The 18,190-nt window shown below is 38.3% G+C and overlaps 1 protein-coding gene across 1 annotated transcript in view; it reads right to left on the bottom strand.

Annotated features, from left to right (window-relative positions):
• Positions 1-18,190, bottom strand: part of LOC127417432 (high affinity cAMP-specific and IBMX-insensitive 3',5'-cyclic phosphodiesterase 8A-like) — a 71,660-nt gene that overhangs the window by 21,946 nt on the left and 31,524 nt on the right. The window contains exons 2-7 of the mRNA XM_051657493.1: positions 9,106-9,165; positions 2,591-2,781; positions 2,369-2,425; positions 2,087-2,141; positions 1,398-1,486; positions 1,201-1,279 (exon numbers count right to left, since the gene is read on the bottom strand). Of these exons, the coding sequence (XP_051513453.1) occupies positions 1,201-1,279; positions 1,398-1,486; positions 2,087-2,141; positions 2,369-2,425; positions 2,591-2,781; positions 9,106-9,165 (531 nt within the window). The remainder of the gene's footprint in view (positions 1-1,200; positions 1,280-1,397; positions 1,487-2,086; positions 2,142-2,368; positions 2,426-2,590; positions 2,782-9,105; positions 9,166-18,190) is intronic.

Raw genomic sequence — 18,190 nt, 5'->3', positions numbered from 1 at the left:
TTAGAAGCACACACAGACCATGTTTATCTGTCTTTAATAGTGGTGTAACAATTCACTCATCTCACGATTCGGTTCACGATACTGAACTCACGGTTCGGTACACGATTCTTTAAACTAAGCTTAAATTAAAAAAAAAGTTAAGACTGAAAGTTTTTTATTATTATTATTACACTTCAAAAGACATATGCAAAACAGTTCATTTTCTTTAAAATGTAGCTAAAAGTACTGCTCTCAAAAGTGCTAAATGATCCATCAGAGATGTACTGGGACTAAAAACCAGCCCAGAACAGGGTAATGGTGATACCAAATAGAAATAGTGGCTAGTAATTCTGCTTTGCTGAAAATACAAAATTATGTTAGATATATGCACCTTATATACTGTCACTGATTACATACATTTAAAAACAATTAATATATTTATTTTTAAATATTATTGTCTCTCTAGGTCTCCTAAGCAACCAAATTGGAGTCACGTGGGGTAACCTCCTCGTGGTCGCTATAATGTGGTTTGCTCTCAGTGGGGCGCATGGTGAGTTGTGCGTGGATGCCACGGTGGATGGCGTGAAGCCTCCATACATGCTAAGTCTCTGTGGTAAAGCTCTCAACATGCCACGTGATTAGATGCACGGACTGACGGTCTCAGACGCGGAGGCAACTGAGATTCATTCTCTGTCACCTGGATTGAGGTGAGTCACTACCCCACCATGAGGATTTAGAGTGCATTGGGAATTGGGCATTCCAAATTGGGGAGAAAAAGGGGAGAAAAAATAAATAAATGAATAAATAAAATAAAAAATATATATCGTCTCTGATTATATCTAAATATCCTTTTTAAAAATGCATATTCAATGGAAATGCATGCTTATTGGGTTAAATAATAATTTACAGATTAAATAAAATCAGACATGACATTTGACATTAGGATTATATTTCCCCATAGCAATGTTATACACAATATTCAGTATTATATATAGTAGATTAATATGGCACCATCATTAAACCTCATTTACGTTACCTCATTAAACGTAAATTTTCTCTCGCACAGTCAGAGCAGATCACTCTCGCGTTAGTCTTAGTCTAACTGAAATGTAACTTTAAAAGAGCATGTAAATGTTCTGACTGATAATCAGTATTCTGTATGTTGCAATGAAGAACCAATAAAATAGTGTCCAGATAATGACATTTTGTGTGTGTTTGTACCTGTATGAGTTGATCTTCATTGCTGATCTCAATGACTTCCTGACTCTGTTCCAGTGCGGTAAAAACAGCATTACAGGCTCTGAGAATAAACACACACACACACGCACACACAGTATTATAAATGAGGCAATAAAAATATTTTACTGAAGAGAGACAGACAGAAAAACAGACAGACAGACAGACAGACAGTTCCTCACCTGAGTTTGATCTGAGCTCGTACTTCTCCGAAGTGAAGTTGGATGAGTTCATTGTAACAGGCCATCATGTTTGAGTTCTCCACATACCGCTAAACACACAAACAAACCCATGCACACATTTATAGCTAGCTACCTCAACAGAAACACATCTGGTTTATTGGCATAGACATTTGAAGGAAACTCACCCTCTTGAGTACAGAGGTTTGTTAACGCTAAAGTAACATGCACACGGGGGGCCTGGGTAGCTCAGCGAATAAAGACGCTGACTACCATCCCTGGAGTCGTGAGTTCGAATCCAGGGCGTGCTGAGTTACTCCAACCAGGTCTCCTAAGCAGCCAAATTGGCCCGGTTGCTAGGGAGGGTAGAGTCACATGGGGTAACCTCCTCGTGGTCGCTATAACGTGGTTCGCTCTCAGTGGGGCGCGTGGTGAGTTGTGCGTGTATGCCGCGGAGAATAGCGTGAAGTCTCCACGTGCAATGTCTCCGCAGTAACACGCTCAACAAGCCACGTGATAAGATGCGTGGATTGACGGTCTCAGACGCGGAGGCAACTGTGATTTGTCCTGGGCCACCTGGATTGAGGCGAGTCACTACACCACCACGAGGACTTAGAGCGCATTGGGAATTGGGCATTCCAAATTGGGGAGAAAAAAAAAAAAAACAAAGTGACATGCACACACTGTCTTACCCTGTTAAATCCTGCTGATATCAGTGGCATCACAGTGGATTCTTCTCGATCTGGCCTTCAAAATAAAAAACAAAATATTGAAATAATCATGTAATAATAGAATGATTCGATATCTACAGACACACAATAATCATATGATAACAGAGTGATTTGTTATCTATAAACACAGTTTTGCCTCTAATTTACAGTGTCATTCTACAGGACTATAAAAACACTGAGATAGTAAAAACGGAGTGTATATGTGGGTATATATGTATGTGTGGTAACAGACCGCACACAAACCTTTTCACAATGGCGATGATCACAGTGTTTTGAGAGGAGCTGATGCCTCTGATTGAACTGACAGAGAGAAAATTATTTAAATCACACAAACTCAAACAAATCTCTTTCAGACAAATAAATGCATGTCTCATCTTGACTTGTCAGGAGGCTGCGTGTGTGTGACTGTGCTTTTCCCAGAATAACTCCAGATAATAAAAAAAGACAGTCAGATGTGGAACGCACCGGCAGAGCACTTCAGCATCAAAATATCTGGAATGTCTGTGATCGATAAAGATCAGGTCGTGATTTTTCTCCAGGAAACTCTCGAACGCAGCATCAGGCGTTCTGGCCACGTTACACCTGAAACCAGCACGCTCGCATGCCCAGCAGAACGCATTACTCTGAGCGTCGTCTTTGGCAAACACTAACAGTACCTGCAACACACAGACACAGAGATAAACAGAACTGTCAACAGAAGTATGGGTGTCTTCTGCAGGGATGTTTCATTACAGCTGGGATCATCAGATTCAAACTCTTGTTCTGATATTCAAAACAACTGTGTTTGACATCTGTTGACCGTGTCTCTGTATAAGAGCTACTGACAGGGGCGTAGCAACCATTATAACTGGGGAGACATGTCCCCCTCACTTTTAGAAATAAATTAATTAATCTCTCTCCCTCCCACACACACACACACACACACACTTTTTGAGAAATATTAATTCAATTTTAAAACTTTTATTTCGCTTACTTGTAGTGCAAGGATAAAAAGTGCAGCCGTTAGCCTAGAAGGAAACCTTTAAGACCGAGCAGAAGCCTCTGCCAGCTGGTTGCTGCAGCAGTGGACATAACTAACGCAAAAGCGGTAATCCCATTGGCTAGTTCTCACATGTCACAGTCCCCGTTTTGATTCAGCAAATGAGTAAGGGTGAACGCAGACAACGTGATTAATAGTAAAGATCCCAACAGCCTGCCAGGCACTAGCATGACAGACACAGAGCTGTTGACAATATGCAATCTACCTAAGACAAGACGTGAGCAAAAAGAGAAATCATCTTTGCCTATTGTAAGGTAATGTTGTTAAACAGATTAAAACATTACACATTTTAGTGAGTTTTTAATCTTTACTCTTAGTCTTTTTCACTGAAACAATGAATGACCAATAATGTCTCATGTACAACCACCAGCCAAAAAACTGAAGTGGGGCAGACATTCAGGATTTCTTTCATAGCGTTGTGTGTGACAATAATCTTATGTCATAGTATACTTCTAAACAATGATATTGTTCTTTGACTTTTCCACGTTTTTATATTTAATTTAGATTAATGGTAATGGTGATGTTTGTGGCATATCTATTATTGAAAGAAGAAAAAAAGATCAGTGACCAAGTCAACAGTGTAGACAGAGAGGTGACACAAGCTTCTGACATTGTTCAGGTAAGATCATATTTTACATATTTTTTTATGCTTTGATTTTTTTGGTTATGGCTGACTGGACCAATGTTTGAAATTGGTCCAGGTTGACAGCAGCCTTTAAATAGTATAATAATCAGTTTGTTTAGTATAAACATTTTCATACATGGTTGCTACATTTAAGTTTTAATTAATAAAGTTCTAAAAAAAAAAAAAAAAAAAAAATGCAGTTTAGTTGATAAAAGTGAAAAAGTTCAGAAAAAGTTCAGTTGATATGCTTTCTTTCCAGTGGCGGATTTAGGCATGGGCGACATGGGCAGCTGCCTGGAGCCCCGCTTCAGCACGCCTCTCAAAGCTAGTTTTTACATATTCACAAAATCTCTGAAAATTTGTGAATTTTAAATACAGTTTCACTAAACATTAAAGTATCCAGAGATTAAATGATTTATTAAGTAAAACATCAGTATAATCCATATCAATCAGTATAACATACATGTTAAATTCGTAAATAAATAAAATGACATGAACTTTAAATTACTGTGAATTACTCAGAAGTGACACGCGTCTCTTCAAACACAGGAAATGTAACATATGCATTCAGTTTGATACAGTTATTATTAATATTTAATGCTTTTCTCAAGAGAACGTCAGAGAGCTCAAGACATGTGAGTGTGAGCCAGGTTCACTTTGCCGGCCTAAAATTAGTTGAAGAAATTAATGTGAGATAATGACAACTCTGAATATAGAACACACACACAGTAGGAGCTGAGTGAATGGATTCTCAGAAGATTAAGTGCCCTAAAAACACAGATGTGTTGGAGAGCGTTCCTGTCTCCGTCTGTAGATCACACTCATGCTCTCAAGAGAGCAGCTTGGAAAATGGAGTGCAAGTGGAAGAATACAAAATTAGAGGTATTTCGCAGTGCATGGAAGGATAGTGTCTGTAGCTACAGACAGGCACTAAAAGTTGCCAGGTTAGCATATTTTAGCAAACTCCTAGGTGTTTATTCAATACTGTGGCTAAATTGGTTAGGAATAAACCCTCAACTGAACCAGATATTCTGTCGCAGCACAATAGTAATGACTTCATGAATTTCTTTACTGATAAAATTGAAATAATCGGAAATAAAATTGGAATTATGCAATCATCTGTCATAGTACCTCAGAAAACAGTGTCTCATAATTTTCCACATGTGAAACGTCGATCCTTTGCTGTCATAGGTCATGAAGAGCTAACAAAACTTATCGAAACATCAAAAGCCACAACATGTATGTTAGATCCAATACCAACTAAGTTCTTAAAAGAGGTATTTCTTGTAATCGCAGAAACTCTTCTTAATATTATTAACTCCTCGTTATCCTTAGGACATTTCCCAAGAAACTTTAAAATGGCAGTTATCAAACCACTTATTAAGAAGCCACAACTTGATCCTGGAGAATTGGCTAATTACAGACCGATTTCAAATCTCCCATTTATGTCGAAAATACTAGAAAAGGTAGTGTCCTACCAATTATGTTAATTTCTACAGAGAAATAGTATATGTGAACAATTTCAGTCAGGATTTAGGCTACACCACAGTACAGAGACTTCACTTATCAGAGTTACAAATGACTTGCTCTTATCTTCTGATCACGGCTGCATTTCTCTTCTAGTGCTTTTAGATTTTAGTGCCGCCTTCGACACGATAGATCACAACATTCTCTTGAATAGGCTGGAGAATTATGTTGGCATTTGTGGAGTTGCATTAGCATGGTTTAGGTCCTATTTAGCAGATCGCTACCACTTTGTATAAATGAGGAATTGTCAAAATCAAACAAAAGTTAAGTATGGAGTGCCACAGGGGTCAGTTTTAGGGCCTCTGCTTTTCTCCTTATATATGCTTCCCCTGGGAGATATTATCAGGAATCATGGAATAAGTTTCCACTGTTATGATGACGATACCCAACTTTATATTTCTTCGAAACCCAATGAAATTTCATAATTCTCCAAATTAGCAGAGTGTATCAATGAAATAAAAAATTGGATGGCCAGAAATTTCCTTCTACTCAATTCCGACAAAACAGAGATACTAGCTATTGGACCAAAAACCACTAAAAATAAGCCTCTAAAATATAATTTGACTCTCGATGGATGTACTGCTACATCGTCTTCAACAGCGAAGAACTTCGATGTTATATTTGATACAAATGTAATTTGAAAATAAAATTTCCAATGTTTGTAGAATAGCATTCTTCCATCTAAGAAATATTGTTCTACGACATGCTCTCTGTTACTGATGCCGAAAAACTAATTCATGCGTTCATGACCTCAAGACTAGAGTATTGTTATGCATTACTGGGAGGATGTCCAGCAAGTTCAATAAATAAACTTCAATTGGTTCAAAATGCAGCAGCCAGAGTGCTGACTAGAACCAAGAAATATGATCACATTAGCCCCATTTTACCATCGTAACATTGGCTACCTGTTAAATTTCGTATTAATTTTAAAATTCTGTTAACTGCATACAAAGCTTTCAATGGTCTAGCTCCGCAGTACTTAAGTGACCTTCTACCACGCTATATTCCATCACGTTCATTACGATCGCAAAACTCTGGTCTGTTAATAGTTCCTAGAATATCAAAATCCACAAAAGGAGGTAGATCCTTTTCCTATTTGGCTCCTAAACTATGGAATAGTCTCCCTAACACTGTTTGGGATGCAGACACACTCACTCAGTTTAAGCCTAGACTAAAGACTCATCTATTTAGCCAGGCGTACACCTAATTTATCCTTCAACTCACAATTAGGCTGGTTTAGTTAGGTCTGCTGCAACCTGAAACACTGATCATGATCTAACTCTGCAAAAAGATTTAATGGCATCTACGCTAATATTATTCTATTTGTTTCCATGTCTCAACCTCGGGACTCCTATCCCGAAGTCACCAGAACCTGCTTCGTGTTGGACTCCACTGCTACGTGTCTCTGAGTAATGATGACAAAATGCAGCCGGTGCCAGCCAGACATCACTTCAGTCTATTACGATGGACCTCAGAGGATGAACTGATGCCAACTCCAACCATAAGACATGGGATACTTCATATGCCATTGCCTGAACCTTGGACTTAGGATAGAACTCTCTGAAATGACCTGCCGGTTGAACTGCGAAGCACCTCACTGATCTCGGCCTGCATCACCTTGGTCTAATGATGGACTACACTCTTAAAATGGAATACATAGACTATCATTTAATTGCCAACAAAACCCTTCATCAGTTAACTAATAAAGGACAGTGCATCTATATGAACTTCTGCAGTTAATCCAGGATGAACTTCAAAAGACATTAGTCATTAATCTTACAGTTCTTACAAAATCTTTGTTTAATCACTGGCCCTTAACACTTACTTAGTTCACTAATTTTAAACCATGACTTGCACTACACATAAATAAGTAATATTGGCATTATATTCATGCTGTTAGCCAGAGGGGAACTGGCCCCCACAGTGAGCCTGGTTTCTCCCAAGGTTATTTTTCTCCATTAACCAACATCTTATGGAGTTTTGTGTTCCTTGCCACAGTCGCCTTCGGCTTGCTCACTGGGTTTCTAAATACAATTGTTATTTAATTACTTATTTTTATACACACTTCATAATCATATTTAATCAAATTACACAATGATGACTCTAAGACTTTATAGATATTATGGTTTAATTTTCTGTTAATGCATAACTTAAAAGCAGTAAAGCTGCTTTGAAACGATGTGTGTTGTGAAAGGTGCTATACAAATAAAAATGACTTGACTAGTGTGCGGGCCAGGGCACCCCCCGAAAGCGATCTCCCAGTCTGTAGCGACGCACCGGTTAAACCGGAGGGTGGGGGCGGTAGAACCGATCGCTGTGGGTCCCCCCCGAATATACGTACAAACATCTGTGGGATATGTAGCACATATTCTATCTGTTTTTTATTTATTTTTTATTGAAATCCACTAAACAAAATTTTAGTTGTATTTAGTGTAAATTCAGTTCAAGCTTGATGTACCACCTTGACGTTTTTACGAATATGTGGCAGTAGGGGGCAAACAGTGCAACTCCAGCTGTATAGCCAAACGGCACATCAAACCAACAAGAGCAGGCAGCATAGCCTTCTACAGTCCTGCTTTTGCATTAAAAGACAGCTGGACCAAGCACAGCAGGATGCAGTTCTCGAGATGGGTTTTTCCAGATTCAAACTACGTTTAACTTGACACAGCGTGACACAGACGGATGAGTACATAGACCAACAATCGGGGGTTAAATTAATTTTTTTGAGGTGGGGGAACCTAACACCACCTCTTTTTTTTTTTTTTTTTTTTTTTTTTTTTTGAATCGGAGGTGCCGGACCGTTCTGCCCCAAATTAAACCCCTGCCAACAATTAAAAATAGTGCAGAGGGATGTAGGCCAATAATAGGGCTCAATGATATGGAAATAAAACAAACAATATTTTGAATTCAAGCCACTTTTTTGTCTTATCTAAATGTCTAAACTTGTCTGCTGCCATAATTAACAGTATGTATATGACATAATGTCTTTGAATTATCTTAATTATAATATCTTTTTTTAATATATTATCATAATTTTAATTATAAATTATGAAATCATCTTTATTTGGCAGCCTTTCACAGTAAATGCTTATATGTAATTAGTTGCGATTAATTTGATTAATCGGTACATCATGTAATTAATTCAATTAAAAATTTTAATAAATTGACAATCCTAGCTGATAAACTTGGGAGATTTGTTACTTGGGAAGTCTGTAAATAGCACACACACACACACACACACACACACACACACACACACACACACACACACACACACACACACACACACACACACACACACACACACACACACACACACACACACATGTTGGTTTTGCTATATTTGTGAGGACCCTCCATAGACGTAATTATTTTTATACAGTACAAACTATAGATTCTATCCACTAACCTTACCCCTAAACCTAACCCTCACAGAAACCTTTTTGCATTTTTACATTTTCAAAAAAACATCATTTAATATGCCATTTCCCTTGTGAGGACCACCCAAAAGGTCCTCACCACCAGAAATGTCCTCACAGAACAGGTTGATTCTCAATATTTGGTCCTCACAAGTATAGCAAAACCTGTATACATACACACACACACACACACACACACACACACTCTTTCACCATTCATTATGGTATTTTCATGCTCAATGTTTGGCATGGTTGCTGTAGAAACCCCAGGTATACTTGCTTGCACAGTAGAATGTAAAGCTGTTTTGTATTACGTTATAAAAATGAATAGAATATGAAGTGATTAAACATGAGGCAGTACAGTCAGTACCTGCAGTTGATCTTCATAAAGCTTCATTGGTCCAAACTGCACTTCTGTTGTGAGTGTGTTCTGAAAAGACAAACAAGAATAATCACACTCAGTGTTGTGCTTGTAAACTGCATATGTGTTGACCTAAACAACAAATCTTGAACTGTAAAAGCTTTTACAGTTTTAATAAAATGTTATAAAAAAAAAAACAACAACATGCACTAAACATGCAGCTGCTGAACAGCAGTAAAACTTTCCAGCATCCCTGATGATGCATGGTTACCATGGAGACCATCCCACTATGGAACTGCATCCCAAATGAGCATCACCATACTGACAACAATGAGTGCATGAGAAAAGTGAAAGAAAACACATACACACTGTTACTGAAGGCACGCTGAGTTGTTAAAACACAAGAATGTTGTAAGATGCTGTGCTGCCCGATTCCTCTAATCTGCATGTGAGATACTGAATCAATGAATCTGTTAGTTTCAATTTTAATGTGGGGAAAAGCTCAGCATGTTTTTTGTTAAGAAAAGTTCCTGTTTTATTGGATATAATGGTCCGTGTAAGTTTTGGTAGTTTGATTTTCATTTTGAAAAGAAATAAGCAGAAACAAAAAAACAATGCATTCATTCATTTTTGATCTATGTAATTTTACTATCACAACACATCTATTGGTTTGCTTTTTGTTCTATTATTTTGGAGTTTTTTCATGCTTAGAGCTGAACCCAGCATACACTTGCCATAACTGTAAATAGTTATTTAAATATCACATTAAATGTGAGATTTCAAACTACTGTTAGCCTATATTGTTTCATGTTGTTATGCATTTAAAAGGGTTGTTAGCTTTAAGTGTAAATTAATTTACAAAAAAATTAAGAATGGTCTTGATTGCTTTGTTTACATGTGGTGTAAATGTTACAAATATAGTTGCCTCATAATCTATGATTTGTCTAGTGAATGATGTTTTATTCACATTTTAGACCTTTTTTTTTTACTATTACAATTATCACACTAACCCTGTCCAATTATACAGCATAAGTGTTATAAATGTATCTTCGTGTTCTTATTATCTGACTTGATTAAAAAATGTAACTGATACAGGTGAAACGGATGACATTTCAAAGATGTTTGAGGCAAAACTTTACAGCTATAGGCTAAACCTTTTCTAAATAATCTGGCAAAACCGAGAAAGTGTAACAATTATCCCTGTCTCCCCTTGTCCCTGGGATTAAAATGCTTTTTTGGAATGTTTTCTCAACTTGCTTTACTGTCAGTAGATCCTGTTGATACTCCAGTTGGTCAGATTTCTTTCTGTTGTTGCTTTAATAAGAGTAAAAATCATTGTTCCAAAAAGATATCGTCTATTCCAGCTGTGGAAACCTTTTGGAAATAGGGTTACCAAAATGAGGGAAAGTCCCGAAATTGGAAGCTGTGTCCCACAAGTCATAATAGTGTCTCACATTTAAATAACTTGGCTTTATTAATTTTGTTTTTAAATAATAATAATAATAATAATAATAATACACAGTAACAGAGCATTTTCTTGCATCTTTCCCAAAATTACAATCCCACATTTATTTAAACAAATACATGAATAAAAATCTATTTAAAATCATTTGAAAATTGACTAAAAAGCCTATTTTTATCTGATATTGTACCATGGTGAAAACTGAGCCTTGATTGTTTGCTTTTTTTATCACCGGAATATGCAGATATTGAAGTAAATAATTCCAAATAACCAATGACTTGAACACAGTCGAGGGTTTTTAAAATCAGATTTTTTTTTGGCAGACATTAAAAATTTAATAAACAGTCAAATTATCTTATCCAGCCTAATATCAGATGACATTCGGCACTTTAGCTCTGCCTCTGCACTTTTAATATTCCCCTCCTACTCCACGTGTTCTCGTGTTTTGGACTTTTTGATGAATGAGGCATACTGTATGATCCGACCCCTAAGAACTGCCTTAAGTGCCTCCCAAGCCACGCCCACAGAGGATACTGAGGACCAGTTGGTCTCCATATATTGATTTCAGTCTTTAACATTTGTTGGAATTCAGGATTTTGCAGAAGGGATACATTAAAGCAGCAACTACATGATTTCTTTTTCTCCATAAATGATAACATCTCTAAACTCACCAGGGCATGATCTGAGACTAAGATGTTTCCAATTGAGCAATCAACAACAGATGAAATGAGGGACTTAGAGATATATATATATATATATATATATATATATAAAAATCTATTCTAGAATAAATCTTATGGACTGATGAAAAAAAATTTATAGTCTCTACCAGATGGGTTCAAAAGTCTCCAAATATCTGTAAGACCAAGATTTTTACACATCCTGTGAAGCGTCAATGTTGCTCTAGGGGGCTTACACACTTTTGCTTCACTATGATCAAGGACTGAATCCATCAATAGATTAAAGTCTCCTCCCAATATTATATCATGAGGGGTGTCAGCAGCTTGCAACATCCCTTCAAGATCTATAAAAAAGCCCTGATCATCAGTGTTAGGTGCATAAATATTAGTCAAAATCAACCGTTGCCCCTGAATTTCTGCCAAAACAATAATGACTCTTCCTAATATATCATTAATCTGTTTGAGACATTTGAATTGTAGATGCTTGCTTATCAGTGTAATGACTCCCCTGCTCTTACTTGAGCCAGCACTAAAGAAAACATGTCCACCCCATATCTTCCCAAATGTTTCAGCTTCCTGCTGGGAAAGATGCATTTCTTGAAGAAACCCAATATCATATTTCTTACGTTTAAGAAAAGTAATAGCCTTCCTTCTTTTTATGGGGTGCCCCAACCCATTCACATTCCACGTGGAGAGAGACAATCCACTCATATTAACATTTGACATTTTGACATATTAGAAAAAATATATTGTGTGTCAAAAACAAGATTATAAAGACCACATGCCAACATTAGTGCAACAATCAAACCCCAAACTTTCCCCCGAACCAAACAAACAGAAAAAAGAAAAACGTGCGCATAAACCCCGTGCACGACAGCGCTAACCGGTGTCCATCCCTCAAAACTCAAATAGTCCATGTACACCTACGAGAGCCCCACGACAACTTTGCCATCGGATTGCTCAAGTCCGGTGCTTCTATACAAATTTTGTGAGACAGAATTACATAACAGAAGAAAATCTATAAAACAAACTCCAGCCAATAGGCAGAATAAACACAAAGAATGTGTAGATTCATCCACATACTGTCCCGAAGGTGTGTTCCTCCCCAAAACAAGCTCCAGCCTCTAGCAGAACCAACACACACACAAACACACACACATTTTTTTTTTTTTTATAATAATAATACAAATATATATAAATAATTAATAATAAAAAACGTTCAGCTTCCTCGGGCAGTCAAACTAATATTCAGTGAGCCGGCTGTTCATAAGTGCAGCAGATGACCTAATCCTTCCAATGTCCTGCAAAAAAAATTCCACAAAACAAACTCCATCCAATAGGAGGCATAAGCACAAAGAACAAGCAGATTCATCCACAACTGTCCCGAAGGAGTGTTATTCCACAAAACAAACTCCGGCCGCTAGGCGGAACATTCACAAAAAGAAACAAAAAAAAGGCGCCCAGCTTCATCGGACAATCAAGTGAATGTTCAGCGAGTTCACTTGGAGGCAATGTGAAAATCACCAAAATAACTTATTCTAATGACTTTATATATGACAATGCTTGATGTGGGCATGTAAATACTTTGTGGCATCTATTATCAATTTGGCCGGAAACATCAGTGCAAAAGCGACCTTCCGTTGATGTAAGAATTTCTTGCATTCCTTGAATCGATCACGTTTTTCTCGTAAAATTCGCAAAGTCTGGGAACAAGAAATTGCTGTGGTTCTTCCAAGCATTCCTTTACACCCCGCCTGGCGTAACACGAGATCTTTATCAGATGATCTCAGAAATTTGGCCAGAATTGATCGGGATCGGGCCTGTCTCCCTCAGCGGTCCTCGAGCTTGCTCGATTTCCACCATATCTTGGCCTTCCTCATGCTCAGGAAATCCAACAACTCGGACGTTGTTTCGCAGGCTACGATTCTCAAGATCTTCCAACTTTTCCAAAACGCGTTCCAAGTCCGCCTTGGTCGCTAGCGGGTTAGCAGCTAATTCCCTCTCCGATGACTCCAAATAATCGATCCGTTTCTCAACATCCAACAATCTTGTATCCAACTAAGAAAATTTCGACTCCATGGCCATAATCGATTGACGTATTACCGCAAGATCCTCCAAGTCCGCCAGGACCTTCGCCAGTATTACAGACATGCTGGATAGTTGCCGCTGGATTTCTCCCGCCGCACAGTCCAAACCGAGTGCCTGGTCTGCAGCCTTGTCTGGGGTATCAGCTTGAGGACGTAAGTGTCTTTTAATGTCTCCAGAGCCCGAAGATTTTGAGTTCTTTGACATATTGTCTTCATAGAACAGTTATGAAACAGGGTGTATCGAATCTCACCGGTTTATGACACAAAAAAAAAAAAATAAAACTAGCAAAGTGTGCAGAGCTTGCTGTTCACACGTCCGACCCTTGCATAGTGCCACGCGACTTGAGGAGCATTTTTTTAATGAAAATAATTCCGTTGATAATTTAGTTTTTGTTTACTTCAATGTAGAATTCACATCAATCAAGTCAATTACTGTAACAACAGTGCCACCTTGAGGAACAAATAACATGAAGTGCAAGTGACATTCCCCATATTCATATAATTTGTATAAGCTCTAAGCACGAAAAAAATAACAATAATAGAACAATAAGCAAAACAATAGATGTGTTGTGATAGTAAACTTACATAGAAATAATCTGATTTAATATTAATATAACGTCATGAAATATGATTCATGGACGTGCAAATACATTTTAGGCCCTAGTGACCCTATAAAATTTTTGTAAAACAAAAAACTTGGTTAGAAAAGAATGTAAGAAAGAGTGTTGCAATTGTATTTTTATGTTACACTATTACAGATTGAATGATTTTGAAATTGAAAGATCTTTGCAACCTGAACTTGTTCAAAACGTTAATTATTTGTGACACCTGCGCAAAAAAAACAAAAAAAACAATCTAGACACAGTGCAATGAATGAAACAGAGCGCAGGTGTCTCGACGTGCGTTTTTAAGACCTGAAGTTATTTTTAACTTGACACAGTGTCTAAAAATGTGCCGGTCCTGCGTGAGACACAGCGAGACACAGTGCAGCAGTCAAGGATGTCCATCCAGCACATTTACATAGGAAAACAATGGAAAAACAGAGCAGACGTACGTGTTCAGTGTGAACAGCTCCTAACTCATGGGCGAAACAAGTTCGGAAGTCCTATATATTTTTTCATAAATTACAAACCCCAACTAAAAGTCCTACTTGAAAAACTGACCCTTAATTTATTAATTCTTCTATTAAAACTTCTATTAAAAGATTATTTGAGCTGTAAATAGTTGTTTTTACATTTGTTTCAGGGTTTATAGCATTTAGTTGTCATGGCAACAAAGTTTTAAAATTGGCTATAACTTTAGCCAGAAAAGGTTAAGCTATTTAATTTCACACTAAAATCATGTGAACACACATACTGTGTCTTGTGGCTATAATTTTGAAACAGTATTTTAATGTTCAAAAATTTTCCCCATTCACTTCTATTGTAACTGCCACACTGCAAGACAGATTTTTACTTTTTTTTAAAGAAAAAGAGGAACGAATTGAGATTAATTTTTGTGGTAATCAATATTATGCCACAAATGCTGTCAATTGAGCTTAACTTGTATTGAAACTGGAATATTCCTTTAAATCAGAACATTATGATTCATATGGTGTTGAGTGTGTTTGGATCAAGTCAGTGTGTACTGAATCCAGAGGCAGTTATAAAATCAGTGGATATTTATTACAGAATAAGCTACAATATAGTATGTACCAGTCAGACTACATGCCAATAGCCAATCAATAGTCATCAATACTGACAGAATCAAATCAGTTTTGAATTAATTACATAAGACAAGCACACTAATTTATAAATCACACACAAACTGAACAGCGTGACTCAAAACCTCAATCCCACTTATGTGTATGGTACTCAACTACAGTGATACCATGGCCTGCTTTCTAGTAGTTAATGAGATTGCACTCTCAGCTCAACAGCATCTTACAGAAGCGCTCTGTTTAAAGCAAACTCGTCTAATGGGAAGAACTTCCATTGGGAAGTTTTACACCGATAAAGGAATAGTACATAGGAATAGGAATAGTAACTCTCTGATTGATGTATTTTCAAGCTGACTAACTACCTAACTAACATTTATTCATTTGACAGATCAACACATTCAAGCTACACATTATATCAGTATGTGTGTTCCCTGGAGTCAGATGCCCATCTGCTACCATGAGCAAGAAGAACAGTGTGCTGTAGTTATTTAGTAGGGATGGGCACGAGTACTCGAGTACTTGGAAGTGACAGCAATGATCAATCATGAAAATGATGATCAATAATGAAAATGCTTGACATGACTTTTCACTGAATTTGAAATTCAGTGACAAATACCTAACAACTATACAACAAAGATATCAAAGAGGGGCATTTTTTTTAATTTTGAGAATGATTACGCTGATTGTCAACAGAGACGTCTCATAGCAACCAAACTGATAAACGATGCTGCAGTGCTAGCATTTGTTCTACAGGTTTACGATAATCAAAAGAAAGTTTAATCCACCGTGTTTTGAACATCTGTCTCTGCAAACGTTTGCTAACGTGAGAAATATACACGTGCGTTCTGAGCATTGCTTCAATGAACTGGTCAGCGAGTCTTTACATAATGACAAAATGTCATGCATTATATTTTGATTATGCCCTCTTTTGTGCTTATTGTAACAGACTACATTATAACAGCCTATAATAATGAATAGACACTGGAACAACGACACGCAATGCAGCAGCCAAAGACATATAACATACACCGATCAGCCACAACATTAAAACCACCTGCCTAATATTGTGTAGGCCCCCTCGTGCCGCCAAAACAGCGCCAGCCCGCTTCTCAAAATAGCATTCTGAGATGATATTCTTCTCACCACAATTGTACAGAGCGGTTATCTGAGTTACCGTAGACTTTGTAAGTTTGAACCAGTCTGGCCATTCTCCGTTGACCTCTCTCATCAACAAGGCATTACATACATACTATATATGTACATATCTATGTACTCGACAAGGACTCGAGTAATTACTTTGAGAACTCGATTACACAAAATGACCAAAATGCCTTTTTTGGATTTTCTCCCCAATTTGGCATGCCCAATTCTCAATGCGCTCTAAGTCCTCGTGGTGGCGTAGTGACTCAATCAAGGTGGAGGACGAATCTCAGTTGCCTCCGTGTCTGAGACGGTCAATCCGTGCATCTTATCACGTGGCTTGTTGAGTGCGTTACCGCGGAGACCTAGCGAGTGTGGAGGCTCACGATATTCTCCGCGGCATCCACGCACAACTCACCATGCGCCCCACCGAGAGCGAGAACCACATTATAGCGACCACGAGAAGGTTAACCCAACGTGACTCTATCCACCCCAGCAACTGGGCCAATTGGTTGCTTTGGAAGCCTGACTGGAGTCACTCAGCACACCCTGGATTTGAACTTGCGACTCCAGGTGTGGTAGTCAGCGTCTTTACTTACTGAGCTACCCAGGCCCCCAAAATGCCCATTCCTATTATTTATAGACAACTTTGTAAACCCTGATGAAGGCTTATGTGCCGAATCGCATCGGTTTTTCTCTAATAAATATCTCCCTTCAACAAGTGTTGCTGGATTTATCCTCTTCAATTGTACTTTGTCTTCTCCACACACCTTGTCTGTAGGTGAAGCTGCACCAGGCTGATTACTCTACTCTCAAATGTAACCAGTCAGATTTACATCAAACTCAATGACACGCTCTTACACACACCCACTAACACACACACACTGCATCCTGACAGTGAACTGCATCTGCCCCTTAGGATCTCACACTCACACGCGCTGCTTCAGTGTCTTTCCACTGAAGTGAATAACAGGAAAGTGGATGTCACTGTTGTGAGTGCAGACGTCACTGGGAGAGATATAGAGGGCAATCTACTTCCTCACTGCTGCACTGCAGGGAGCTGTGCGCAGGGTCTCGGGACACATATACATATGCACAAACTCACAGCGTTAATCCCCCTCTCTCTCTCTCTCTCTCACACACACACACACACACACACACACACACACACACACACACACCTCGTCCATCAGTGAAGCAGGTACTGCGAGTGGTTCACACCTCTGGTATATGCTGAAAGTCATTCATGGAAAAACATGTCTTCAGTGTTGCAGCCCCAGGGAACAACACAACAGCAAACAAAAGCTGATAACACAACCGAGTTTACAAACACAACCAAATTACACAAGTTCAGAGGGAACATAGCCTCTGGTGAGCAGAATGGATGTGGTTATGGTTAGAGTCATTTAGAGTTAAGCTTAGTTTGGGCCAGTTTGACTTACAGTTAGTTCAAGCTAGTCTGAGTTCTGTTCATTAAAGTTATTTAGGATTACAGAGCGCTTTGTCAAGATGGCAGCACCGTAAGTCCTGTTTACTTTTTGTCCCCACCCAAGAATGACATATTAGTATTACAACACGTGTTTCTGTTAGCAGTAGTCACTTTAAATTGATTTTCTAAATGTTTCCTCATCGCCCCCACGTTAAAAGTAATTTCTGCACCGCTGCTAACGTAGGGTGACCATACGTCCTCTTTTTCCCGGACATGTCCTCTTTTCCGGACCTTAAAAAAGCTTCCAGCCGGGATTTCTAAATTTGCGAAAGTGTCCGGGATTCGGCTTTAGTTGCATTATGATGTGCATCTGGTCTAATACTTTAGTGTGTGCGCGTGCATATTTGCATTGCTTTAACCCCTCTTTGTAAGTCCCGCCTTCTCGCACACCAATTGGTCGATTATAAGAAGCTTGCAGCAACTATTGGCCAAATTCCTGCCTGTCAATCTCTCCGCGAACACACAAGCGCTGTTGTGTTCAGCATCAAACGGTTGCTTGACAGCAGCAGCAAATGACAGCTGACTGGAAACAATGCC

The sequence above is a fragment of the Myxocyprinus asiaticus genome, chromosome 26 (assembly GCF_019703515.2).
Source record: "Myxocyprinus asiaticus isolate MX2 ecotype Aquarium Trade chromosome 26, UBuf_Myxa_2, whole genome shotgun sequence".
Taxonomy (NCBI): domain Eukaryota; kingdom Metazoa; phylum Chordata; class Actinopteri; order Cypriniformes; family Catostomidae; genus Myxocyprinus; species Myxocyprinus asiaticus.
Note: the sequence above shows the minus strand (reverse complement) of the source record. Positions and strands in the feature narration are given on the sequence as shown.